General features: G+C 39.4%; 1 protein-coding gene across 1 annotated transcript in view; it reads right to left on the bottom strand.

Moving 5' to 3' along the window:
* Positions 1-27,636, bottom strand: part of VPS13C (vacuolar protein sorting 13 homolog C) — a 187,643-nt gene that overhangs the window by 36,126 nt on the left and 123,881 nt on the right. Inside the window, exons 57-73 of the mRNA XM_073303628.1 lie at positions 27,198-27,462; positions 26,144-26,304; positions 25,327-25,448; positions 22,178-22,472; positions 19,828-20,217; positions 18,579-18,683; positions 17,227-17,391; positions 16,756-16,884; positions 15,733-15,866; positions 15,400-15,526; positions 11,299-11,534; positions 10,306-10,456; positions 8,214-8,354; positions 6,369-6,450; positions 6,188-6,257; positions 5,386-5,497; positions 3,275-3,388 (exon numbers count right to left, since the gene is read on the bottom strand). Of these exons, the coding sequence (XP_073159729.1) occupies positions 3,275-3,388; positions 5,386-5,497; positions 6,188-6,257; positions 6,369-6,450; positions 8,214-8,354; positions 10,306-10,456; positions 11,299-11,534; positions 15,400-15,526; positions 15,733-15,866; positions 16,756-16,884; positions 17,227-17,391; positions 18,579-18,683; positions 19,828-20,217; positions 22,178-22,472; positions 25,327-25,448; positions 26,144-26,304; positions 27,198-27,462 (2,799 nt within the window). The remainder of the gene's footprint in view (positions 1-3,274; positions 3,389-5,385; positions 5,498-6,187; positions 6,258-6,368; positions 6,451-8,213; positions 8,355-10,305; positions 10,457-11,298; positions 11,535-15,399; positions 15,527-15,732; positions 15,867-16,755; positions 16,885-17,226; positions 17,392-18,578; positions 18,684-19,827; positions 20,218-22,177; positions 22,473-25,326; positions 25,449-26,143; positions 26,305-27,197; positions 27,463-27,636) is intronic.

Here is a 27,636-nt window from a genome sequence, read left to right as displayed (position 1 = left end):
CAGGCCATTTGAAGGACTGCTCTGGTGACTGACGTACCTTTATCCACCAGTGCAGCGAACTCATGGGCACAATATTGTGTGAGGGCTTCTTTGAATTTATTCAGGGAGTCCCACAGATTGAAATTATATGGTCTCAGCAGGGCCTGGTGATTATAGACCCTGAATAGTAGGATAACCGTCGAATAAACTTTTCTGCCAAACAAATCAAGCCTTTTGGCTTCTTTGCTCTTCGGCGTACTGCTAACTTGATCCTGTCCATCCCTTTCGTTCACCGCGGACACAACCAGTTTTGCCGCAGGGTGATGTGTATAGAGATATTCAAATCCCTTTGCAGGAACTTTTCTGCCTTCTTAGAGGTCAATGGAACAGAGGAGGGGGCTTGCCACAGTGACTCGGCAATTTTAAGGACCCCCGGGAGGACGGGCAACACGACCCTAGCAGGGTTGGTGGCTGAAATTACATTGAAGAGGTCGGCCTCTACTGCGACCTCCTCAACCTGGAGGATCAAGTTTTCAGTCACCATTTAAGGATGGTCTGGTGCTCCTTAAAATCATCAGGGGGAGACTGCTGGAGTGAGACAGCCTGGCCACCACCTCATCAGCGGACAATAGAGTCTGTTCCCCCTCCTTGTCTGGGGAAGGCTCCTTTGGTGCTGGAGTCCAGTGTGCAGGTGCCGTGTCCGGCTCAGTAGAGCTCTGATTGCGACGCCGGCGATGCCATGGCCAGCTTGTCCACGGCTGCCAGGAAGGGCTGGAAATACGTGACCTGCATCACTGGCACCCATGCGTTCCAGTACGGCCACTGGGTAGGCCACTGTTCCTGCTGTGACAGCACCATGGTCGGTGCTGTGACAGTCTCACGTGTCACGAGGAGAATTCCCTTGTCAGGGCAAAGGGCTAAATTTTTGGTCTGATCCAGACCACTGTCCCACTGGCGAACACGGTGGAGTCGTTGAGGCCTGGGTTTGCCTGCTGACTTTGAATGGCGACCTGTGAAGCGAAGGCGAGTAGTGACGTCTGCCGGAGGGCAACCAGGACTGGTGCCGTGATTCTGAGCGACCCCTCCAGGACAGTGACCAATGTCTAGGAGACCACCTGAACGAGAGAGACTGGGGCCTAGTCAACCTGTGGCCAAAAGTACCTGCAGCATGGGAGGCTCCAGCATCCCACGCCTAGTAGACGGTGACCTGGGTCATCTAGCTAGAGAGCTAGGATACGGTGCCGGGATCCAAGATTGTAGAGACGGGAATGTGCACCTGCGGTCTGAAGATTCGGGGGTACTCCACCCTCCTGTGAGGCTGCACTCTCATAGGCTTTGTAGCCTTTTCTCATAGGGTTGTAGCCAAGACAGCCACCTGGTGTGGCGCCTGCGGAGCTGGCCGCTGGACCGAGTCAGGCCCTGACAGCCTTGGGAGAGGCCGTAGAGCTTTGCCACTTCCTGGGGTCAGGGGTGGGTCCCTGGCCAGGCAGGGGGGTCTGACCTCAGCAGTACCCCCGTAAAGCCCCACGGTGAGCGTCTGGCCTAACAAAGATCCTTTGCCCACAACCCCTTTGTCCTTCGGTGCCGAGGGGCTCTTCTTCTTCTGGAACTTCTTCAGCACCGACGAGGAGGAAGTACTCGGTGTGATTTGGCTGAAGAGGGCTCCAATGTGAAGGCCCTCAAGCAGATATCCTGCTCCTTTTATGTACAAGGATGAAAGTTTTTACAAATGCGACACTTGTCCTAAAAAAGAAAAGGAGGACTTGTGGCACCTTAGAGACTAACCAATTTATTAGAGCATAAGCTTTCGTGAGCTACAGCTCACTTCCTCAGATGCATATCGTGGAAACTGCAGCAGGCTTTATATATACACAGAGAATATGAAACAATACCTATTCCCACCCCACTGTCACTTGTCCTGTCTATGGGCTTCCCCCAAACACTTCAGGCAGCTGTCATGGGGGTCACTGATCGGCATCAGCCTGCTGCATGACGCACATGGCTTGAAGCCAGGTGAGCGGGGCATGTCCCACTCGGGGCCAACACCCAGCCAGGACTCTAAGTACTCTAACTTAACACTACAAAGACTTACTATTAACTATACACAGACTAGGTAGAACAAGGGACTATGAAGAACCACTAACCATCTTGCTAAACGCAAGACAAGGCACTTCGACCAACTGTTATAAGCGGTAAGAAGGAACTGAGAGGGCATAGGGTGAGCGGCGCCTAATATACGCACGCATGAGCGTGGCACCCAACGGGGCACCACAGCTGACCCTATGGATACCGCTAAGGCAAAAGTCTCTGACAACTGTGCACGTCGGTGCGCACACAGCTAGAATGGAATCGACATGAGGAAGCACTTGAAGAAGAACTACCTGTTTAGCAAGTAGGAGGACTCTTCAAAATTTCTCTACCTTAGCAGGGAGCAGCAAAAGGAAGAGCCTTCTCTATCCATATTCATCCTCTCAGCTATGGTGAGAAACTGCTTACTGCATCAACCTTATTGTGGGGTTTCTTAGTATCTCTCTCCTTGCTTAAGTTTTGGTTTTGTTTCTCCCCCCTACACTCACCTTAGTCACTTTCTGAGCCTCATTACCATCCAGTTTTTTTGAATACTGGGACCTGCAAGGCTAGTTGGTGGAAAGAAAAAACAGCCCTTCTTTCCCAAAATAACAGATCCTTAAGATAGAGCTCCAAAACACGAAAAAGGCATAGCCATCTCCAATGAAATTCAACAGGTATATGACCAAATTCCATAAGTAGCTCTAGCTGTGCTTCCTCCCCGCTCCCAAATTAAACTAGTGATTGTAACAATCACATAACTTCAGGACAAAGTTCAAAAAAACAGTATCATGGAGCCACAATAAAATGGTGGGATTTGACATTAAGTATAATGAAAGATTAATGCTTTTTATTCAGATTGTGCACATCCATTAAAAAGGTGAATTTTTTCACCATCATATGTTAGTATTTTTATACTCTTCCTACTTTTGACACCCATATGACATCCATTATAGCCTTCTGTTTAGACAGTCACTGTTACTAAGTGCAGATGAAACATAAAACAAATATTTCTTGATGATTCCTAGATCAACTGAGAAACTTTTCCACCACGTATTGAAAATCTGACAAGTCACAGATTCCTGTAGGGTCGTATTACTATAAATGAAAGGCTAGAAAATAGTTATTTAATCTGATCAATGTGAATAGCTAGTTAAACATGAAGAAGAAATTAGGAGATACTACTTAAGGCTTTTGCTTCTCCAATGTATTTTCCTCTACAACATACCTTAATTGGAGAAATATGGAAGTGCTCAAAGAAACTGAGGGTTGACATATCAGTTAAGGAAGATTCCATCAATTCAGTATTAAGAGCATCTACATCTTGCTGAATTAACTTTGTCTGTTTGTAAAAAAAGACAATTTTAAATCAAAACTCTGGTTTCCTTAATGTCAACCTGAATTCAAAATGGAAAAAAAAAAAGTTATGGGATCAAAGAAAGGTAAAAGTAAAATAATTACACAATTGCTTAGATAGCTGTAGCAGAGATGTCCTCCAAGTACACAAGTACAGTACATTAATTATCCATCATATACTAAATTGTGATAACTATGTTCATTTCTTCCTTATTCAAAAGGGGGCAAACTAATCCTTTCTAGATGACCTATTACACCCGTTTTTCCTTTGATGGGTAAATTTTCTCGTTTTGATGACAAATGTAACTTCTCACATTTATTCCATCTCACTCAAGATTTTTCTTTTTTGATTTTTCTGTCATCCTTTAGTTTTCTAATACTTTATTCATTGAGATGGAGTGCTGAATACAAATTATAAACACTTATGATTTCCATGAACTCTTAGGTCACCTAAAGCTTTTTCCCCCCCCCACTCAGTTAGACAGGGCCTTCAGTTCCACCTGGAAATAAGAAACTTTATGGGTTTGAAAGTTTCATTTCAAGAAAAAACAGTTTGTAGGAACTACTCTCACACACAAATTATGGGGGATCTTTTCATTTCTGAAGATGTATAGATGACAAAAAACCATTCAGGTCTTACACTGCACAAGTAGCACCTACTGCTCCCTTAGGAAGAAATAGAATGAGTATGCATACTTTACAGCAAAATGATGGGGTCTAAATTAGTTGTTACCACTCAAGAGAGAGATCTTGGCATCGTTGTGTATAGCTCTCGAAATATAGCCACTCAATGTCCAGCGGCAGTCAAAAAAGCAAACAATGTTGGGAATCATTAAGCAGATAAGACAGAAAATACCATATTGTGTCTATATAAATCCATGGTACACCCACATCTTGAATACTGCATGTAGATATGGTTGCCCCATCTCAAAAGAGATATATTGGAATTGGAAAAGGTTCAGAAAAGGGCAACAAAAATGATTGGGGGTATGGAACAGCTTCCGTATGGAGAGAGATCAATAAGATTGGGACTTTTCAGCTTGGAAAGGAGATGCCTAAGAGGCGAAATGATAGAGGTCTATAAAATCATGACTGGTGTGGAGAAAGTAAATAAAGAAGTATTTACTCCTTCTCAAAACACAAGAACAAGGTGTCACCAAATGAAATTAATAGGCAACAGGTTTAAAACAAACAAACGGAAGTATTTCTTAACACAATGCAGAGTCAACCTGTGGAACTCCTTGCTAGAGGATGTTGTGAAGGCAAAAACAGTAACAGGGTTTAAAAGAGAACTAGATTAATTCATGGAGGATAGGTCCATCAATGGTTATGAGCCAGGATGGGCAAGTATGGCGTCCCTAGCCTCTGTTTGCTACAAGCTGGGAATGGGTGACAGGGGATGGATCACTTGATGATTACCTGCTCTGTTCATTCCCTCTGGGGCACCTGGCATTGGCCACTGTTGGAAGACAGGATACTAGGCTAGATGGACCTTTGGTCTGACCCAGTATGGCCATTCTTATGTTCAATCTGACAGTCAATTAAAATGGGAACTATTAACAAGCTCAATTAAAGATATTCTATATGTAAGTTAACTATGCATTTTTCATTAGCCCTATAAAATAATTTTATGTCTCCTACTGCAATCTTGGCCCCCAACACGTTGTAGCCATGAGATCCACAAGTTGAACATGCATTGTGCAAACAAGTGTTTTAACATTTCTTACGAATAGTAGTTACCCAAACACTGACAAGCTACTACTAGTAGGCGCCCGCACCAACTAACAGAGTACCCAATTCTATACTCAATTTGAGAATTCATATTTTTCCCCAACTGTCTGAGCATTCCACTGCTAGCCATTTTACCATTTGGAAGATGCTTTCAATTTATTTTAAATTTGATTTTCAAAATACTTAATTGACATGGTAATAAATCAAACCTGTCTTAGTAAAATAAGTACTTTTTTCCTAAACACACATTACCCTTTGCTGTTCAGCTTCTGGATCTGTAGATGGCGTGAAAAGCCCAATAAGTGCTCCTAGAAACCCCTGATCCAATTTCAATGCCATCTCCTGGATAAGAACCATAAAATATCTAAGAAAAAATAAAAGGAAAAATATGGTGACTGACTTTTTCATGCTAAAATCAGAGATCATCTTGTAGACACAGATTTAAATTAACTACCACATGCTGGGTACTAAGGTTCAAGCTCATAATATTTTAAAGCTCTGGTTAGAGTATTAGAAGCATCAGTTTATAGCTGGAGGGGCCTAACAGAAAGACATCTGAAGAGATCCGCTATTAATAGTAGGCTACAATTCAACACAGAAAAGGCAAAACACATTAATAATCTAATCTATTTAGAGTTTATCCTAATAACTAACTGGTATTTCATACATTACAATACAATTGCTTCATGAAACAAATTCTGAGAAAGAAGTAAAGGTCATGGGATACGTGGCGTCAGACCCTTAAACCCTCATTCTGACCACGGGTAGAACTCCCATGTAAACTGCCCATTTACCTGGGAGGTCACCAGGGTATGTCAGCTTCTGGTGCGGGAAAACTGCATTTACAACATAAATGTTCTTTGAATGTGTTTAAGTAGCTAATCAAACCAGCTTATGCTGGAAGTATACCAATGATACTGAGACTTGTTTTAGTACTTGGGCTGGAAAACTTGGTACACTAATTGCATCTTAGCATACAATGGGTACAGGCTCAAAGTATTAGTTCCACAGGTATTAACATTTCTAAAGCAAGGTATAATATGCTTTTACTTACTTGAACTGCAGTACTTTACTGTACTCATTGAACCTAGTGATGATGCTGATATCTATGAATGGTTTTGGCTCTAATAAAAAATGTACAAATTAGTTAGTTTTATAATGGGTTCCATTCTGCAGTTAAATCAAAATATTTAATGTCAGAGCTAACTAATTTTAGATCACTCTTGCATACTTACCTGAATCCAAAGCTATTGACTTGGGAGGGGCTACAGGGTGAAACACAACTGGGAACATTGGACCAGGTAACTGGTTATCAACCTGAAACAAAGTCATATCAGATGAGCGGTATTTTAGCGAGAGTAAGATTTATAAAGGATTCCTTGGCTTCAGGCAGCTTACGCAGCTTAGGTACATAGTGATGTTTTGGAGTAAAAACTGTCATTTGCAAGCTTATTTTGTGTTTACCCTAATATCTGAAGCCTTGCCAGCACCTATTTATCAAGAAGAATTAGGACCATCAGAATAACAGTTGTGATTGGAAGTGTGCAAATAAGGTTTCAACTTTCAGCACAGGCAGGGGTTTAGGTGCTATTAAAAACACTGACTGTTTGTTGCTGTTTCATATTTTAAATAGTGAGGGGCCATATTGCAGTCCTTACTTACAAGCAAGGATCCCACTAAAATCAACTTCTTTATTTCAAAGGAATTTTTTTTTTTTTTTTTTTTTTAAGTTTTACAGGATTTGGCTCAAATCAAATAATATGGTCTCTGTAAACTCCAGTTTCAACAGCCTAGTCACGTGCCCCATTCCAGTACACGTGCCTTATATTATGATTTGAGATTCCAACTAAATATGGCATACAATGAATACTTGGTACCATATTGTATTAATGCTCCAAGTACAAAGTGCTGATGTGAACACTAAGCTATAAATGACTGAAGCTAATAGAGCTTAGTAGACAGATAAAGATGGTTTAATTTCTTAAAATTTCACACCTCTGTGGACTGAATGGACTGAACTTTTTAAGTTTGTAAAGTTTTTATATAATTCGGCAAACAAAAAAAATGGAATATAAAAAACACTTTCAGTTGTGGCCTTGAGTCAAGTAACAGTTACAGTCCCAGGATTTGGGAAAAAGCATCCAGTTATGAGGAACATTACTGGTTATTTAAAGAGAGGTTCTTTACAGAAGTATTAATACCAGAATACCACAAGTTTTCTTCCTCCACAAACTCCTGTTTCTCATTCTTTAAGCTAGTATTATCTACCCCTCGGAGAAAACTTTTAGCAAATATTCTCCTTTTCTTCTTTTGACTGAACAACACTAGAATTTGTTAAGCTTGGATGTAATCAGAATCTACAATGTCAAATTTAATAGCTATATTTCCACTCTAAGAGCAAGCACTTTAAAATATTTACCTTTGGTGCTGAATTCATGGCAGTGAATGAATGGGTATGCAATTACGGAAAGTGGTGAAGGGGAGGTTTGAAGCTCAAGTTTTAGAATGGAAATGTTCTGACTGTACAAGTATGGTTTCAGACTTCTAATATACTGAAGAGTCCAAACTTTCGAACAATTATTACCAAGAATAGTAATTTCTATTTTGACTGCTCATGCTAGTAAACACCACTCCTGGTAATTCTTGTAGGATTGGACTCTAAACCTCTAGGCACAGCACAGAGAGTAAGAGATATCTCACAACTAAATGCAAAATACACAACTTAAATGCTGAAACAATGTTTAAAATTATTTTCTCTGCCACAACAAGATTTCCATCATGACCTCAATTATAATGTCTCCCACTCTTCTTTATTCTGCCCTACAGATTCCTCACCAGCACCACATGTGAAATTCTGGGATACAGTAAAGTCTTGTAGCATGTCTTTAAGGTCATCTAAGCTATACCGTAATGAAAAAAAGCTAACCGTGAGCTCCAGATCAAAGGATTACTCACCACAAATACCTTGCGGCTACCACAAGAGGACTGTTAGCTTCAGATGATCTCACCTGCTGTGGAATTGATCTCAACGCTTACTAGCAAAGCCTGTTCAGCCTATAGTGAATAATGAAAAATGATACCTGAAGCCAATTCAACTGTGCCCGTAAGCTTCTTTGGTGAGGAGACTGTTTGAACTCAATATGAATGCCCGATAGGAAGTTTCGTCGAATACTGCATTTGATTGGGAGGCGCATTTTCATTGGCATCTTACCAAAATTCACCTAGGAACACATTATACATTTTAGCTCCATCTGGCTACTATTATTGCTCCTAGATTTCATTAAAATGGCCTTCACTAGACATGAATGGGTGTTCAATTAAAAGAAAGTAAACTAGTATTTAAAAAGTTGAATTTCCGGAGCTTTCTCGCTGTTGCATAATAGAATGGTTATTGAACTCATCATACACAAGCCAACATTGAATTTTTCTTTTTCTTAGAAAGAAGGGAAGAAAACCAGATGTTACTTTGTTACATTTGCTGCATATCTTCAGTTTGTTGAATGGAGAAGATAGGAACAATCTTATCCCAATTTAAGGTGGCATTAACATTTTTAGTCAACAAAATTAAAGACATATGCATGCAAATGAAAATATTTTTGTGCCACAAATTTATGTAACTAGGATAATTTTCTGAAAAAATCATCACCCCATTATTTTAACTCAAAAATACTGAATCACAAAAAATTGTGTGCCCTATGTATCATTTATTTCAAACACAATCATAAATCAAAGCTACACAAAGACTTAAGGCCTATATAATTTATGGTGGTATAAAAGATTACCTTTTTGGATATAAAATAGAAGAAAAGCTCAGATTGTTTATAATACTGTATATCATAAGAGTTTTGTCTCTATTTTATTTAGCCTTAAAAACTTTAAGAGATTTTTTTCAACAATTCCAATATGCTTGGAATGTACATGTTCTACAAATGACTTGTTCGTTAGGAACATCTAAATCACAAGAGAGAAATGTTATAAACACCTGAAAAGCTGCAGATTATTTTTCTGAATCAACAATATAAAAATGGATAATTCTATTTTTATCCTCAGACCACTATGCATTAACAGCTTTAATGCTATGTCCTCAATTTTTATCTGTGAATCAATTTGAGGATGATGAAGTTTCCACAAAATGAAACAACAGCTCCCATTTTTAAGTAAGAAGCGATAATGCAGTCGTCAACATTTACATTCATCATTGCCCTAAAATAGATGGAATCCAATGACCACAATTCAGCAGTACACACCTATTTAGTAAAGCGCTTAAGCATATTTTTAACTTCAGGCACATATTTAAGTCTGGTTGACTGCAATCTGATTTCAGCACATATACAACGCTGAGTTGAGTGGAAGTGTGACTGATATTATCTTTTTAGTCGCTGTCACCTGATCCCTAATATTACCACAGCCAAAGGAGAATTTCTATTAGGAAAAGTTTCAGAGTAACAGCCGTGTTAGTCTGTATTCACAAAAAGAAAAGGAGTACTTGTGGCACCTTAGAGACTAACCAATTTATTTGAGCATAAGCTTCCGATGAAGTGAGCTGTAGCTCACGAAAGCTTATGCTCAAATAAATTGGCTAGTCTCTAAGGTGCCACAAGTACTCCTTTTCTTATTAGGAAAAGGTGTAGCGGCCTAAATTTTTTAAATCAGATATCTGAGTTTTTCCACTAATTATGGTCTTGAATTCCAAAAGCCCAAAGTAAGTGAAACAGCCAATTGTCATAAAGTCCAATGTGCTTATAAAGTTTCCAGTTCCTCTATCATAAAAGGGATGAGATGTGTTTCGGTGCTTCATAAAGAATATACATCAAGTATAACTTCTGCATGGTAGAAACTTTTTAGACCAATTTAAACAAGGTTTCATAACCAAATTTTCTGCAAATTCTGGAATGTTTTAGTCCTAAACGACATACAACTACTGCATAGTTGAAATTACAGTGTGTGTCAGACAAATATCATCAACGTTTATTATAGCATTTGACAAACGTCTGATTGGAGAGGATCTGTAACATACTTAAATGTACAACTGCACACAATTGTGAAGGCATTTCCCAAATGAAAATTTTTACATGTTGTCTACATTCATTACTGGTACTAATATGGTAAAAACTGTTATACAAACTTTTCTATCAAAATTATTGATTAAACACTGAACAGCCACAAGAGTACCTCAAAGTTGTTGTCTATTTTAACCCAGCCCAGATCCTCCATGGTGTTTGTGGAAAGGTATTTCTGATAGGCTTTTTCCAACAGGTTTATCTGCTTTTGATTAAATGGCTTCCATCTCTGCTTTGGTTTCAATTCCCAGACAACACCAGAACTACAAGATAAGTACATTAATGTAATTAACACTTTTGAATAAAAATGCATTGAAGTAGAGTACACCAAATTTTCTAATGTTTATGAACCACATAACGCCTCATCCCCATGTTTCTGATGCTGATTTCCATTCATCTGTCAAAATTATGATTCTCTCTCTCTCTCTGCCAAGTCAATGACTGATGAAAGTGGAAATGAAATTTAGAAATGAAATTTATTTTTCTTGAAAACAGATTTCTACAGTTACTGTCACAACACAATGAAGACATGACCCAAATTACTAGTGTCCTTTTGTGGATATTTCTGTGCATCTATCTTTGCAATTTTTTGATGAGAGGCATATGATTTAATGCCAAGAATCAAGTTAACAGTAAAGTTATTTCTGAATTATGAATAGGAAATTGAAGAAAAGAACTGTTTATAATCATGCACATAGGAGTGTTTTCAAATGTAATTTGCAATTGGGAAAGTAAGTTACTAAAATGCAGAGTGACAAATGAACTCAAAATTTAACTTGTGTTGTATCACAAGGCACAGTACTTTAACTTGTCACATAATAACTCCACTGTACTCAAATGAGATAATAGGACTTGAAGTCCAGAAATAAATGTCAAATTAATTAGGGAACTGTGTCAAGACAGGCATTTAAAACCTATATTCCCTTGACAGCTCTACAACAGCAGACAAAATGTAATTTTAAAGGTTCATCATATAATGCTAAAAAAATGTCCGATTTTAGAAGCATAATCCACTTCAAAATGACAGTTTTCAAATGTATTAAAGTATATGCTTAAACTACTCCTTGGTCCATTTAAAGGCAAACTTGCTTTCCATCTGCAGTACCTAGTAATCCCTATGTATGCGATTTCTTGTTTACTCTCATTGTTGACCAGAGAAAGTCCAAGACTATGAAGCGACAAGTTTATTTCTTGATCAGGTTGCTCCATCTCCTCTGCTTGCCGTGCTTTAGAAACTAATGCAACGTCGTCTGTAAAAAGCAGTACTCTCTGACGTCCATCCAGAAAGGACACCCAGTGTATCTGAGTATTTGAATTATAAGGAAATTGACCACATTCATCCTGAGTTGGAAAAAAGAAAGATACTTTAATTGGTTGCATAAAAAAAACAAAGCAAGGAGCAAGCAAAAAACATCAACGGCCCAAATTAAGCAGAACAATTAGAATTTCTGAGGTGTCTTATTATTGCCTTTAATTTGTTGTAGGATATTAATGGGATGGAGTCTTCTGTCACCAGGGCTGACTATACAACCCGTCCTTTTTTTTATTATTATTATTTAGAGTCTTGTGGATTATTAAACTGTTAAATAAGATAGCTTCTTTTAAAAAATGTGGTTAAGGGTAATCTCAAGAATTGAAGACCTTAGCAGTACAATGACAGAGTTCAGAAAAATTAACCCCCTATTATACAGCACCTTATTATACTAATCACAATATTAAATGGACAAATGTAGTGTTTAAAAGTTATAGCATCCCTTTAACATGTTAGAATTCTTTCAGGGTTAACACAACGGTGAATGGAGGAGAACTGAGAGAGTTATTTAGGCTTTTGAAATATAACTTCAAAAGTGAATATTAATACTCATGTAATGTACAATAATTAATATAATGCTAACCATACAGTGAGAAGATGTGTCTTAACATACATTAAAACAGGATTGAATAGTCAGAAGATACAAGAAAGTAGCAATTTTCCAATATGTAACTATGTTTACATTGTAGGGTGCCTCAATTTAAAAAAAACAAAACAAACCACCATCACTAAAATTGAGTGAAGAAAAATACATTCCATCTCTGAGACTGGTCATAAAAAATGCTCCTTTATTCCTCTGCCTGTCACTTTCCAGTTATTTTCTATTTTCATCCTAGACTATGATCTAATCTTCTGCCCATGCAACATTGTCCATCAGCATTCCCCCGCCGCCCATGAAGTGCTGTTTCTGGCAGGATGGATTTGCTTGATCTTTTCCTGTGTCTTCACCTTGGTTTTGCTTGCCTTTCTTCCTCTTTCCTGTCTCAGCATGGTCTTTCTACCCAAGGGCATGGCTACACTTGTGAGTTAGAGTGTATTAAAGCAGCCCTGGGTGCCCTAACTCACGACGCATCCACACTGGCAAAGCACATGAGTGCCCTGACTCCGTGGCTGGAGCGCTCGTGGTAATCCACCTCCATGAGAGGCATAACGCTTGGTGTGCCCTGGCTGGAGCACCGTGGAGCCAGTGTGGATGCCCTGGTCTGTTAATGCGCTCTGATCAGCCTCCAGAAGTGTCCCACAATGCTTGTTCTAGCCACTCTGATCATCACTTTGAACTCTACTGCCCTGCCCTCAGGTGACCAACCATCAGACCCGCCCTTTAAATTCTCTGGGAATTTTGAAAATTCCCTTCCTGTTTGCTCAGTTTCCAAGTGACCATGCCTCCATGTGCCAGGCGATCCCCAGTGTGGAGCAATGGCAAGGTGCTGGACCTCATCAGTGTTTGGGGGGAGGAAGCTGTCCAGTCCCAGCTGTGCTCCAGCCATAGGAATTATGATACCTTCAGGCGGATATCAAGGGACATGATAGAAAGGGGCCATAACCAGAACACACTGCAGTGCTGAGTTAAAGTGAAGGAGCTGCAGAATGCCTACTGCAAAGCCTGTGAGGCAAACAGCCGCTCCAGTGCTGCCCCTGCAACCTGCCGTTTCTACGAAGAGCTGGACACAATATTTGCGGGTGACCTCATCTCCACTCCAAGGATCACCATGGACACTTCAGAGCCCAATTCAACAAGGCAGGAAGAGGAGGAAAACGGGAGCAAGGGTGCTGAGGAGGAGGAGGAGGAAGAGGAAGACACCCTGGCATCCCCAGATGCATGCAGCCAGGAGCTGTTCTCAGCCAGGAGGAAGGTAGCCAGTCGCAGCGGCCGGTGCTTGGGGAAGAACAAACACCAGAGGAGGTGCCCAGTAAGCGGCTTTTATTTTGGGAAGGAAGTTGTTCGGTGTGGACTCTTGGGGCAAAGAGGGTTAGGGCTGCATGCATGTCTAGATGCGGAATAGGGAGTTGATGAGCTCTCTCACATCCCCGTAATTGGCCTCAGTGATCTCTTCAAAGGTCTCATGCAGAAGCTATGCAATGCGCTTGCACAGGTTCCTTGGGAACGCTACTGTGCTCCTTGTCCCAGTCAGGCTAACATGTCCACACCACTGTGCCGTGAGGGGTGGGGGGACCATTGCTGCACACGGGCAAGCTGCATATAGATCAGGGCGGAAGCCGCATTCGTACTCGGAGTCCAGGTGGGCTGGTGCCAGAATTGGAATATGTGTCCCATCTATTGCCCCTCCGCAGTTAGGGAAAACCATTTTTGCAAAGCCAGCCACATGCACGGTTCTTCTGAGCAGGATGCAATTAATGGCCCTGCAAACTTGCATCAACACAAATCCAACAGTCGACTTTCCCACTCCAAACTGGTTAGCGACCGATCCGTAGCTGTCTGGAGTTGCCAGCTTCCAGATTGCAATAGCCACCCGCTTCTCCACTGGCAGGGCAGCTCTCAATCTCTTGTCCTTGCGCTGCAGGGTGGGGGTGAGCTCATTACACAGTCCCATGAAAGTGGCTTTTCTCATCCAAAAGTTCTGCAGCCACTGCTCATCATCCCAGACTTGCATGATGATGTGATCCCACCACTCAGTGCTTCTTTCCAGAGCCCAAAAGCGGCATTCCACAGTGGTAAGCATGTCGGTGAATGCCATCTCATGTCATATGAGTTACGTGAGTCGACATCATCTGACTCCTCACTGTCAGTTTGTAGCTTAAGGAATAACTCGACTGACGAAGGTGACATGCTGGCGAGGCCCATCAGCATATTACTCAGCAGTTCGGGATCCATTCCCACAGACTGAAATGGAAGACAGAGCGCGCAGTACAAACAACAATGAAAGATGGCGCCAAATGTGGACGGAAGCACAGTGGTTGCTGGAATGCGAAGTGATGCATCACAGGGCATTGGGACAGGACCCAGAATGCCCCGCACCCCCGCCCCCTTCCCACAAGCCACAGCATCAGAATGGGAAGAGGTGCTCTGTGGGATAGCTGACCATAATGCACCGCTCCCAATGCCGCTGCAAGTGCAGCAAACACGGTCACGCCAGTGCGCTTGCAGCTGACAGTGTGGACACACGGCAGTGCTTTCCATACTGCACTCTCCGATGGCTGGTATAACTCACAGTGCTCTACATCTGCAAGTGTAGCCATGCCCTAAATCATTTTTCTCTCCTACCTGCATGTTGTACGTGCTGCTGAACACTGAAGTAGCTCACAGTGAGCAACTCCTGCAGTGCAGTACTCTACTCAATGGAAGTGTTTCCTCCATGTGAGGAGAAGGTCATCAGGGTTGTGATTTTCTCCAACCCAGAAAAAAATACATATTATATTCTGGAAAATAACTGCAGGAAGTGCTGCTTTCACCTGCTGCAGTCCAAACAGGAATAATTAGAGTGTACACTGTTCACTTTTGATACTGGTATGAGTGACCATCTTCACTTTGCTGCACCATTTCCTCTTTCATTGCCTCCTCTCTTTAGAGGTGTATCAGCGAAGACAGATTTCTAGTTCTGGCAGCAGTAACAGTCTATCCTTCTTACTCCTCATTTATACACAGCCTGCTTATTAGGCTGATTAATGTTTGTTCCAGATAAAGGAAATTGGGAGATCTGAGTTTTGCCCTACACACAAGGGCTTACAAGATTCTTCAACATACACTCAAGTAGAAACAGCAACTACACAAAAGGTTACCTATGTACAGAAACAAAAACCATGACCTAACAAAAGCTCTTGCATTTTAAATGACCACATCAAAAGACAAGGCCTAATCTCCAGTCTCTCAGTGAATTCATGATTCTAGTTTAGGTCATACCTTTCCTCCCACAATATATATTTTTTTAAATGTACCTTAAGCAGATCATGTTCACCAACATTTTGCGCATACGTCCAAGTTAGTTTTCTTATTCCAGTGGGATCTGCCCAGGCAAACAGTCGCACCTCCTTTGGTTTCAACTCCATCTCATCCTGTAACCCACTGCAATAAAAAAAAGCAGGTAAATAAGCCACTGAAACTCATGGCATAAGCCAAGTTTAATATGAAGCACTGTATAATATCAGTTTCTTATCTTCATTATACTGCATTCAAGAAAAGCACACAAGAATTTAGGTTCCTTACCTTCAACAGTAAAAACTGGATAAAAGTTGGAAAAAAGAGATGGCTGAATTCTTACTTTTACATACCTCTGTTTATATTTAAGGGTGTCCCATGGAGTCTGGTTAATGATGAGAGCTGGAGCAGCTCCCTCATGGTAATCTGAGAAGTTTATGACTGTAGAATTTTCAGAAATGTTCACATTTACCAGTATGCCTCCATTCTGTTGAAGATAAAGACTTGCACTGTATATAGTTTATTAAATATAAAATATGAACCGTAGTTACTGAAAATTCAATATTTGCAAAGAGAGGCACAGCCCAAACAGTTTAGATCAGGTTGCAGGTCAGGACCCAAAAAAGGGGAGTCAAAGGTATCATGCTTACATATCCTCTGTTTCTAACTATTTGAAAAAAAAATAAATGTAAGTGCCTCAGCACATCTCTCCAGACATCTACAATCCACGGTCATCCCCAACAATCAGTTGAATGACATGCCTAAAAATCTGTTCAACCATTCAGTGTTTGGTTTTGATTATATGTAAAGTAACTCTGCTTTGAGTGACTTGTTTGAGCATGCAACACTTATTTGCCTAGAATTTCACAGTGGCATATAATGCAAGTAAAAGATTCAAAAATGTTATCAGTTTAAACATGAAACCATTTTTATACCATACTAATAACTGTCCACTGTTTGTCAAGGATGCTACATCACATATCTTTAGGATGTTGTACTAGCTTAAGCATTTGAGATACATAAAAGTGATCTTCCCTTCTGTTATGGTGGCACACACATCATAGCAAATCTTGCTGCAAATAAAATAAACAAATTGCAGGTGACTTATACCATTCTATTTATAGATCAATACAGCTGTGCAGTTCTTTATAAGCCTGTGAAGAATTCAATTCCACCTAGTTTCATACATCTAACAAAAAGGATTTTTAAAAGTACAAACTGCATATCCTGCTATAATTACCCTGACTTTTCAATAGGTACTTTAAATCTATCTGCCAGCACTCAATGCAGGCGACTAAGGAATTACACTGAATTGGTTAACACGACAAACATAACAAAATTATAGAAAATATTATTATTTAAAGTCAAAGACTCACCAACTCTTCCAGACTTAACAAAGTACCATTGTCCTGTGTATTACAGAAGAACGGTTTGGATGCACTTTCACAGCCTACCACTCTGACACATAATTTACCAGACAAATTTTCAGGCCAAAATGGAAGACACTGGGGAAAAAACGTCAAGCAAAGTGCATATGTAACATGATGATAATTCAGCAATATTGTTATAAAAGATTAGTTAATGACAAATATGGATTAGTCTTTCAGATATTCTCCCTCCATACCGGACATCCAGCAGTACACATTTACACTGTCACTTACTAAGTTACTCCATCTATGATGATCTAAGAACCTTATATCAGACAGCCCACTGAATTTTCTTCATTAATTGGACAAACAGCTCAGCCTGATTAACAAAAATATGAGTATTTGTTTCTAAATATTTTACCTTACACAGAATCATTTGTGTGTTTTAGAAACATTTAAAGCAATAAAAACAAAGAATACCTCTGAAGATGAGAAATAATTCCAATTACGAGTTGGCAAAGAGCCATCAGACTTGATTTCTCCAACTTCCAGCTCCAGAGAAGAATTGTTTGCTATGGTGTAGAACGGAGTTAAGGTAACTATCCTGGTGAGATTAAAACTACTCATTTTGATGCTAACTCCAACCTGTTGAGTGAAAATAACTTGGTTAAACTCAGCCCATTTCTCCATGGTATTTTCATTTGCTTGACATGAATAAAACAAGTGGAAAAGTAAACCTATATGTGATCCCATAAAGTTATTCCTTCTACACATTTATTATCCTATTAACAGCAATACCCAAAGGCCTCAACTGTTACTCAGCAGTAACAGGACCATTACTAGAGACCACACAAACTCCAAGGAACAGAGACTGTACCTCCAAAGAAATGTGAGATATACCCAATACAATGGACAGAGATTATTTTAGCAGTGGTATTTTGTATTCACTTAGAAAAGGGAAACCTAAGGAGGAGAAAATTACTGCAATAAAGTCATGAGATAAATATGGCTTGATCAACGTGTGTGTGTGGGGGGGGGGCGGATAGGGGTCAGATTTTCAAAATGCTATTGGGAGAAAAGTGACAGGCTTTGGATTTAGCCCAGATGAACAGAGCAAGAGATGAAAAATGGAAAATAACCAGAGGTCAATTTGGCCTTTAATAGGATAGGGGGTTGGTTCTAAAGGGTTATTAAAAAGGGGGATAAGTGGTTTTGGCTTGATGGGAAAGATAAAGTTTATCTTTAAAAGGAAATGTTTGTGGTCTCCCTATAAATGCTTCCATTTTGCCCCTGGGATGATTATTTCAATATCTGCAAACAAGGTAATGTTATTTAGTTATCTGATTTTTTTTTTAAGATAGCCACTGTATATAGTCTGAATCTGATTTTTCAAAGACTGACACACAAAATTAAGTGCATACGTACTATTTATTATTTGTAGCACCTAGAAGTGCCAGTCATGAACCAGGATTCGCTGTAGTAGGCACTGTACAAATAAATCAAGTATCTGCAACTTGACCATCTGTGTCTCTAACTTATCTGAGATAGCATATGTATCTTTGAAAAGGTAGGCCTCATCATGTCCAAATATTTAAACATCTGTTTTCACAAACTAGGCCTGAATCCCCAGGTGGCCTGATGACTGGCCACCAAACGTCAAACTAAGTGGTATTATGCATACTAGTGTGATTATGTTAACAAACCAATGCACCCAAGAAAAACAAATGAAATATCAAGTTGGCTTTTGTTAAACTTATTTGTATCCAATATAGTCAATTACTATTATTAGGCTTCAGAAAGGTTAGTAAACAAATACAGAAAGTAGGCCTTACCAGATAGTCCCTGTCATTGCCTGGGCACTTTACACATCCATAACTTCCTACAGTATCAAGGGAGAAGCTAGTGGACCATGAACTAGTTGAAATACACAATTGGATCTACAGAAGAAAAAGCATTTTTAAAGTATTTTTAAGTAAATTTCAAAAACTTAAAAGTTCATATGCTTTTAAAAATCCATGATGTATTCCTAGCAATTTCACCACTGCAATTCCAGCTAGCTGGGTTACTAAAACCACGAAGTTCTCGGGCTCTGGCAAAGACGTGCACTGCAGCAGAAGATCGGTGATCACTGGAAGAGCACACAAAACCAAATATGTCATCTGCCCTGGTAGCCCTTAGTGACCACAGCATGTAGATAAAGAGGGAGAGGAAAATATATAAATGATTGTGGTCTCTATTTAAAAGTCAGGGTAATAACCAAAAGATGCTGCCAAGACCAGTCTTCAATTATTGCTGACAACTTAAAGATGGAACGTCCAGGACTAAAGGCCTACATAATCCAAAAAAATATGAAAAAAGAATAATACTAACAAATTGTTTCATTTATTTTGTCACAGAAACACTTCTTTTTTTAAAATCATGACTAATGTATTCAACACAATGTACCCTCAGACAAGGTAAATTTAACAGCCCCTCAGTCTGTTAAATTGACTATAATTCTAAACAGCTGTGAGAGAAACGATAGCCTTAAAAATCAAAAGTAAGCTACTATCTCACATGTCTGCCCTCCCACTTAATGTGCCTCTCTTCAAATCTAATAAATAAGAAATGAAATTGAGCAGCCACAAGACAATAAAAGCATCTAGTCCCCAAAATAAGATGTAATTTTCTCCTCATAATTACAACTCCCTTCATTATTTTTGTAAATACAAGAGTAGCACTGCTTCAAATTTACCAACATTTTTTATTTCCTTTTCTTTAAAAGTTGCACTCCAGATTATATCCGTGCAGAATGAACTAATGCTGCGTTGCCTGCACAAGTTGCTCCCTTGTTTCCCCAAACTTCCCCAAGATATTGGGAAGAGACAGATGCAAGAGAGAAAAACTAGTGTTAATTTTTCTTCTCAAAAGGAGAGCTAAATTTAAACAAAACACAAAAATACTGATGTTATATTGATCAATTACTTTTAAACAAGTACTGATACTGAAGCAGGGTAAGAATTTCAAGGCCAAGCATGAATAATGTCAAAAGTTAAATAATTCCTCATTTGAGGATATTTTAAAAGAAATTAGGTAGCATACCTTGTTTTTACTAAAAATGTTCCTTTTCTTAAAAGAAAACAGGATAGTATCCCTGTAATCTGCTGGGTGTTTCACATGTATATCTTCAGCACGATACTGGAGAACCCGGGAAGTCTTATTGATTATCCAATAAGGACTGAACACAGACAGGATCATACGGCTACCAACTTGCCTAACATGTACATAGATATCTATTGTCATCATATCTGTGGAATTGGAGGTAAAACACACAGGAAAAAATTCTGGCAGCCCATCATGGACTCTAAAATGTCCATTCCAGTTTTTACCCTGATATTTTATCAGAACTAACTCCATTATTTCCCTACTGATTCTTGAGTGAAGAACATCAGCAGCACTCCCTTCTAGCAACTCATGAGCTTCTGCGGTTCCCTAAAATAAAAAAAACAAACAAATTTTAAGAGGCTTACTAATAAAAACTATACAGTATTGAACAGTGGTTACTTCAAAAAGAGTACAATAGTTGAAATTCTACTTTTTATGTCTTACCTGTTCGCTTGACTCTAGAGTTTCCACTAAGGGATATCTTTGACTACAGACACACAGTACAGGGCCATCATGACTGCCCACTGTACACAGGAAGCCTTAAGAACTCAGGGACAAGCCAATATATTATAGCATAATGATTAATCATCATATTATTATTTCAAACATTCTCTTAATAGCTATATTGGTCTAAAGTCCAAACTCAGTGTTTCAGCATTCAGTATGGCCAGATGGGGAAAAGACGATCACAAATTTAATCTGGTTTCAAAACCTAAAACAGATCAAACCATCAACAAGGGGATTCTTATACAACCCCTTTCATTCAACTATTTCATAGTTAAAGAGGTATTTTACAGGTAGCACAGTAGCTAAATCAACTTGCCTCAAGTTACACATAAAACCCATGGCAGATCTGCGAGCTAACTTGGTCTTTTCCTCCAACTACTAGCACATACAAGTTTAGTTTTACAAATTGAGAGCTATTTGTTTCTGTGAGAGGATCCCCTGCCCAGGGACAATTGTTACTCACTTTTCTCTCCATACAGGATTACACTCCTGTTACAATTTTGGATCCAAGCATGACCTACCCAGTCAGCCTGTCCCAAGTTTTTCGAGAGAAATTTATGTCGCAACCAGCTCTACCTACAAAGTTTTTTTAGTAACTACCACGATTAACTATATAAATGACTTAATTGGGCTAATTTGTGGCACATCATGATCCAGAAACTCTCTCAGAAACTGTTTATTGTTTGATAATTACCTGTCCATCCAAAGACTCTCCTAGTTTGGGACTAATATAGTAGTAGTATTCTGAAGCCCTAAGGTAGGCCTATGGTGATCAGATGCAATTAATGCATTTTACCTCTCATCAATGAAGCCAGGACACACAAATCAGCTGGCGATACCAGAAATAAACACTAACTAGTGCTCTTCAATGCCTCAGAAACGCGTGCAATGAACATCAGGCTGCTTCTTGGCAAATCATGGGATAAATACCAATTTCCTTTAGGCCAGGAGGCTGAAACACCTCACAGCAGTCATTTTAGGTTCTCTGCCGCTGTACAAAAGCTTAACAGGATTTCATTCTTTTAGGGGTCTTGTTTTCTTACAAAACAAAAAACAAAACAATCCAAGACAAAATGTCCTTACTTCTGCAATACTTTAGCATTTTAGCTACAGAGTTAAAAGTTTTTGGGTCAATTTTTTTTTGTTTGTTGGGGTTTTGGGGGTGGGAGGGAGAGCACGTGTGCACAATGGATTTGGGGAAAAGGATTATTGTCCTACTACTCTTTATGGAAGTCTGTCCTCCTTCGATGTGACACTGGAAACGCTTCTCCATGTTACCTCACCAAGAAAGTGAGGAAGGGGAAATTATCAAGAAAGTCATTAACTTCTTCACTTTTCTAGCCAAGTTAAATGTTATAGAAGGCCATCATGAAGACCTAGATCAATAGCCAGAAAAAAAAATCTGGTGTCCATCAGTTTTGACATTTAGCAATATGGTTTTCCTTGGCAGTAAACTAAGGTACAAGTGGGGAACAGTTTTCCTTGTATGAGCAATATTTGATGCTCTAGAAAAACCTGGTCCCTAGCCATTGTTACTCCAGGTGGAGGGCAACACAGTAACTCCAACTGTCTCTGGGTACCAAGCCTCACCATACAAGAACACTTGGACTGACTTGGGATGAAGAAAAAGACTCCAGCCCACATCCCTTGCCCTAGATTCCAAGAGCCAATGTAGTCCATAGAATACATAACTTAATATCTTCTGTTTATAGATGGAAATCATTGAATGTTTTCCTTAAAAACTTTATTTTAAAAAGTCACGATTGCTTAAATTCCATACCTCAAGTAAATATCTCAAAGAGTATGGCAGAAGATTCCTCAAAGTGAGCGTTGGGTAAAGATGGATAATGTAGGCTGGATCCCAGTCCTCCCCGTGAGTTGCAATAAAGTTTAGTTGATCAGGAACAGCAGTTGTCATGACTATTAGAGGCAAGAAGCTTACTTCGGTAGAAGGGCACTGTAACATACATCTCACTTCACTACTTCTGTGAAGCTCTTCTCTCCAGGCAATGTAAGTTGTGGATTCTTTAAATTGACCTTCTAAGATCCCTGTTGGTTGAATAAATAGATGACACCTATGTGGAGGGGAAAAAAACCAAAAACAACCAATAGAGCCTTCACAAAAACACAAGTGTGGACAACACATTTAATTTTAGTCTAAACTTAAATAGAATAACCTAAATTACACTGAATAACCAAAAAGCTCTGAAATCCCAAACTGATTAACCCTTTATGCAATGAAAAATAGTGCATCAGGATTATCAGAAAGAGTATCAACCAACCACATTCCTGGACATTCGCAGACAACCTTATTAACAGTACAAGAAATACTTATAATAAGATGGTCAATTCTTTAGTGTTTGTAACCTGGATGAAAAAAGATGTTGCAGCCAATGCAGGAGAATTCTATATTAGACTTTGTCCTCTGGAGTGGTTCGCTGTCCTCAGCTGGAGGCTTCCAGCAGCATAGACCTTCCTTCCAAATAGGTCCATGTGTTCAGCTTCCTTAGACTTAAGGGCCGGTGCCTGTTGCTCCTGACACTCCTTCTCATTTACTGCTGAGACCACCAGAGAGCAAGGGTGTGGGTGTGAGAAGTGGTACTCGTAGCCCTCGGAAGGGATGAAGTACTTCCTCTCAACTCCTCTGGAGGTGGGCGGGATGGAGGCTGGTGTCTGCCACAGGGTCTTATTAGTGCTTTGGATGGTCTTTATTAATGGCAGTGCCACCCGGGAAGGCCCTTCTGGGGCAAGAACGTCCACCATCAGGTCCTCTGTCTTGATCACTTCCTCCACCTGCAAGCTCATGTTGCAGGTGATGTGATGGAGGAGGTCTTAGTGTGTCCTGTGGTCAACGGGCCTCATTGTGGAATGGTAATACTCTCTCCATTCCACAAGTACCTCTGGAGGATGTTAACAGCAGCTACTGAAGTTACACATTTTAAAATCAAGTGATCCAATGACTTGCACCCAACAGTTTAAAAGACCTGGGTGAGGAGCTTGCTGGACCATTACACTGATTTTTAACAAGTCTTGGAGCACTGGGCAAGTTTCAAAAGATTGGAAGAAAGTTAATGTTGTGCCAACTTTTCATAAGGGCAAATGGGATGAAGTGGGTAATTAGACACCTTTCAGCTTGACATCAATCCTGGAGAAGACATTGAAGCAGCTGATAGGGCACTCCAATTAAGAACTGAAGGAGGATAATGTAGATAATGCAAATTAGCACGGGTTTATGGATACTAGATCCTGTCAAACTAACCTGTTATCTTTTTTTGATGAGATGACAAGTTTGATTGATTAAGGTAATAGTGTTGATGTAACGTACTTTGACTTCATACCACATGGCATTTTCTTACAAAATGAGAATATAAAATTCACATAGCACACATTAAATAGATTAAAAACTGGCTAACTGATGGGTCTCAAAATATAACTGTAAATGGGAACTCATCATTGAACACGTCTGTGTCCAGCAGGGTCCCAAAGGGATTGATTCTTGGCCCTATGCTATTCAACATTTTTATCAAGGACCTGGAAGGAAACATAAAATCATCACTGATAAAATCTGCAGATGACACAAAAATTGGGGGAGCCATAAATAATGGAGAACAGGGCACCGATTCAGAGTTATCTAGGTCACTCGGTAAACTGAATGCAAGCAAATAATGTATGTTTTAATATGGCTAAATGTAAACGTATACATCTGGGAAACAAAGAACATAGTCAATATGTACAGGATTGAGGAAACTATTCTGGGAAACAGTGACTCCGAAAAAGACTTTGCAGTTGAAATAGACAATCAGCTTAACATGAGCTCCCAGGGTGACACTGTGGGCAAAAGAAATAATGTGATCCTGGGATGCTTAGACTCTATGAACTCTAAATTTTGTAAAGTCAATAGAGGCAGATGGGTTAAACTGAATCCTTATGGGACACTAAACGTAGTTTATTTCTTCTAATTAGGTCTGACTCTGATTCCACTATTTAATTCTGGTTTAGCCTATGATTCTTTGGATATATAATTCACCTTAATGAGTGTTTCACCAGACACAGGCTGACAGGAAGTTAAATGAACTGTGACACCTGGAGACCTAAACGAAAATATGGACATTGGAGACTGAGATGAAAGCCCATCTGCCCCTTCCAAAATCATCTGTCACCTTTTGAAATGTCTGGTTAAGTAAGGCTCACAGTTCTAATATCCCACCTGTTTTAGGCCAGAATTCCACTGGCATGCAAGCGTTTAAAAACTTCTACATTCCCTCAAGTCTCAAAGCACTGAAATTCACAATAAACATCAACAACTGAATATAAACACATTGTAAGTAAGATACACTATAAAGGAAAAAAGGAGTTAAAAATCGGGGAGGGGAAAGGGAACAATGGAAATAATAAACGATTATACAAAAGTACAACGAGAAAAGCCAAAGTGTTTCAGTGAAAAAGCATGTAAATGCTATACCATTCCTACCAAAGATAATGGATTGACTTTGCCCCTGGATCTTAGAAACTCTCCCCTCATTGCAAGTTATTTCAGGTCAGATTTATAAAAATGTTAGATTTGCAAATGCAGTTATGATTAGGCAAATGGAATAATTGTTCACAAAATATGACTAATAACCATGGTTATGTTCATGCAATACAAGTAACTGCACATATGTAAACTGAGACCATTTTGAAGGACCATTTGCCCTTCATTACTACTATTTTGGGGGCTTTTTTAATGCACCCAGTTGCATTATATAATTATTTTTAAAAATAAATATAATTTGGCTTTTGTCAATTCAATCGTGAAAAAAGCCCAGCACAAGATGAGTATGCATGGTCTAGTAAGACTAACAGATTGAGTTGGTAAAAAAATATTTTGGTTCAAGTAATGGTAATGTCACATCACACGCTGTAAGACTTGGCCTAATGGTATAAGTGTACCTGTATGAATCTAAAGGAACATGGAATTCCTCTTCAGGCTTAGATACTCCTATTGGCTCCAGTAGTCTAACATCTCTAACAAATTTGTAGATTGTAAATGGGACAGAGAAATGATTCTTGATCTATGATAAAAATGTATACGTCTCATTAAATATATTTTGCAAATTTCAAAATGAAAATATGAAATATACATAATGTACAAAAATTAGTAAATCTAATTAGGACGCTCCTTTGCAAACTGAAACTTACAAAGAATTGTCCTCAGAAAGTAACTAATGTGTACATAAAGCAAAAAAAAAATGCAATGTGAAACATCAAAACACCACCACCACAATCATGCTACTTTGGAGCCCTTAACAACAACAATTAACAATATTACTTGCTTGGAAGAAAACGTTGCATCTTGCAGTACAAATTACATATTGAAAACTTATAGCTTAGAGCTGCAGGAGAGCCAATTTAAGCCACAATTTAATAACTACCGTCTTTAAATGGAATGTAACCAAGGTAGCACTTCTATCCATTACAGGTATTTAACATAAAACAGATTTTTATACCAGCATATGCATACAACGTCTCCATTCAAATCCTATAACACATTTAAAATTACAATCTAAAATGCAAATTTAAAGCAGTATTACTTACATTTATGAAATAATTGCTTTTACTTTATATGTTCGTGTTTGCTTTTTTGCTGAAGAATAATCTCAAAATGTATTAAGAAAAAAGGAAGCCCAAGTTACTCTCCAGAAGTAAACAAACTCTAAGCAGTGGCCTTGGGCTTATTTAACTTTATGCATTTTATTATACATTTTACCTGCAGAGGAGACCGTATGGTAATAACTTTATTCCCTTCAGCTGCATCTATCTGTACCAGAACAGAGTCCGAGCGGTCAACAAGAGGAGTCCGTACACTGTGCAATCGTCGGCCTGGTTTTGCAATGGGGATGTTTGCCACTTCTGTATAGCCTAGAGGCGCTGTTTTACAAAACAACACTGGTATGTGATTCTGCAAACTTACATAACAAATCATTAGCATTTTCAAGCAAACATGCAATGCCAGCCCCTTAATAAAATTACCCCACAGCCTCCAACATAAGAGACCCGCAGGTTGTGTTTTTGGCGCACGATAACTAGAAAATGGTTAACCAGAAGGGAAAATTAAAAGTAAGTTTTACGTCAGTAATGGCTGGGAAAATCAAGTATGATACCACCAGCTTCTACAAAAGATACTTGCTACATAATGGATATAGATCATGAGGCACCCTCAGCCTATTTGTTTCACACAGAAACAACTCAAGATTCTTAATGAGGAGACAGGGGGAATGCCAGTATTGCAGGGTTCACACTATCTTACTCCCTCCAATGAACTGACCAGCACAACTTGCTATGTGGGAACTCCTGACTATCCCAAAGAGATTGAATCTAACTATATGAAGTGAGTGGTGACAGGTGGATCTCCATTGGGGAGGTCAGCAGGCCAGCTGAGGTGCAATCGCATCAGCTCACAAACTCTCCTAGCCCTCTGATGGAATGGCAAGATGTTCTACCTGCCTGTGCTTCTTACTAACCTTTAATTCTATTATTAGGGAAGTAAAGGAAAAGGGACTTGAATTTTCCCCACTCCTCTTTTCCCAGCACCCAAGTCAGTGTTATGAGAAATTGACTATGGAGTGGCAACCCTGGCTCTAGGAAACATCCAGCAGGGACAAGAGTAAAGACAGTTGCCAGCTGGTGGCGAGCAGTTATCTCCAGAGTGAACAAGGAAATTCAGTGGTTAAGTTTGACCACATGGTACCTGGCCTAGTAACTCTCCCCTGAATCTCTTCACCAAGCACAATTGCTCCCAACAGTCATCCCTTGCACACTACCTAAGCTCAAAGTGAACAGGCAGCTCTCTTGACGGTATAATGCCGACAGCTTTCCTCGATGCAGAGGTTCCAAAACTGAATATTCCAGTTCCAAATTCTGACCAATTTCTACATCATGAATATCTTCTTTTAAGGTTGAACCAACCACTCGAAGATTGATGGTAGGATGCACTTTGAGAGGGACACCCAGTGCATTTTTCACTGTAAAAGGAGCCCTATCTTTTAAAGAATAGTCAAAAGTGGAGGCAGTCCCTTCAGAAAATGCCTGTAAGAAAGTACAATGATAAGATTTTTAAAGGATAGTGGTCATGATAGAATAAAACATCTTAACCAGTTAACATAAAAACATCCATACACAATACTACCTTCTTTACAGAAGCAACAGTATATACTGTATATCAGGAAGTATGTGCTTTTGGCATGATTGTATAAAAGCAAT

This window comes from Lepidochelys kempii, chromosome 10 (genome assembly GCF_965140265.1).
Source record: "Lepidochelys kempii isolate rLepKem1 chromosome 10, rLepKem1.hap2, whole genome shotgun sequence".
In the NCBI taxonomy this organism is placed as follows: domain Eukaryota; kingdom Metazoa; phylum Chordata; order Testudines; family Cheloniidae; genus Lepidochelys; species Lepidochelys kempii.
The sequence above is the reverse complement of the archived record's forward strand: the minus strand, read 5'-3'. Positions and strand labels throughout refer to the sequence as shown.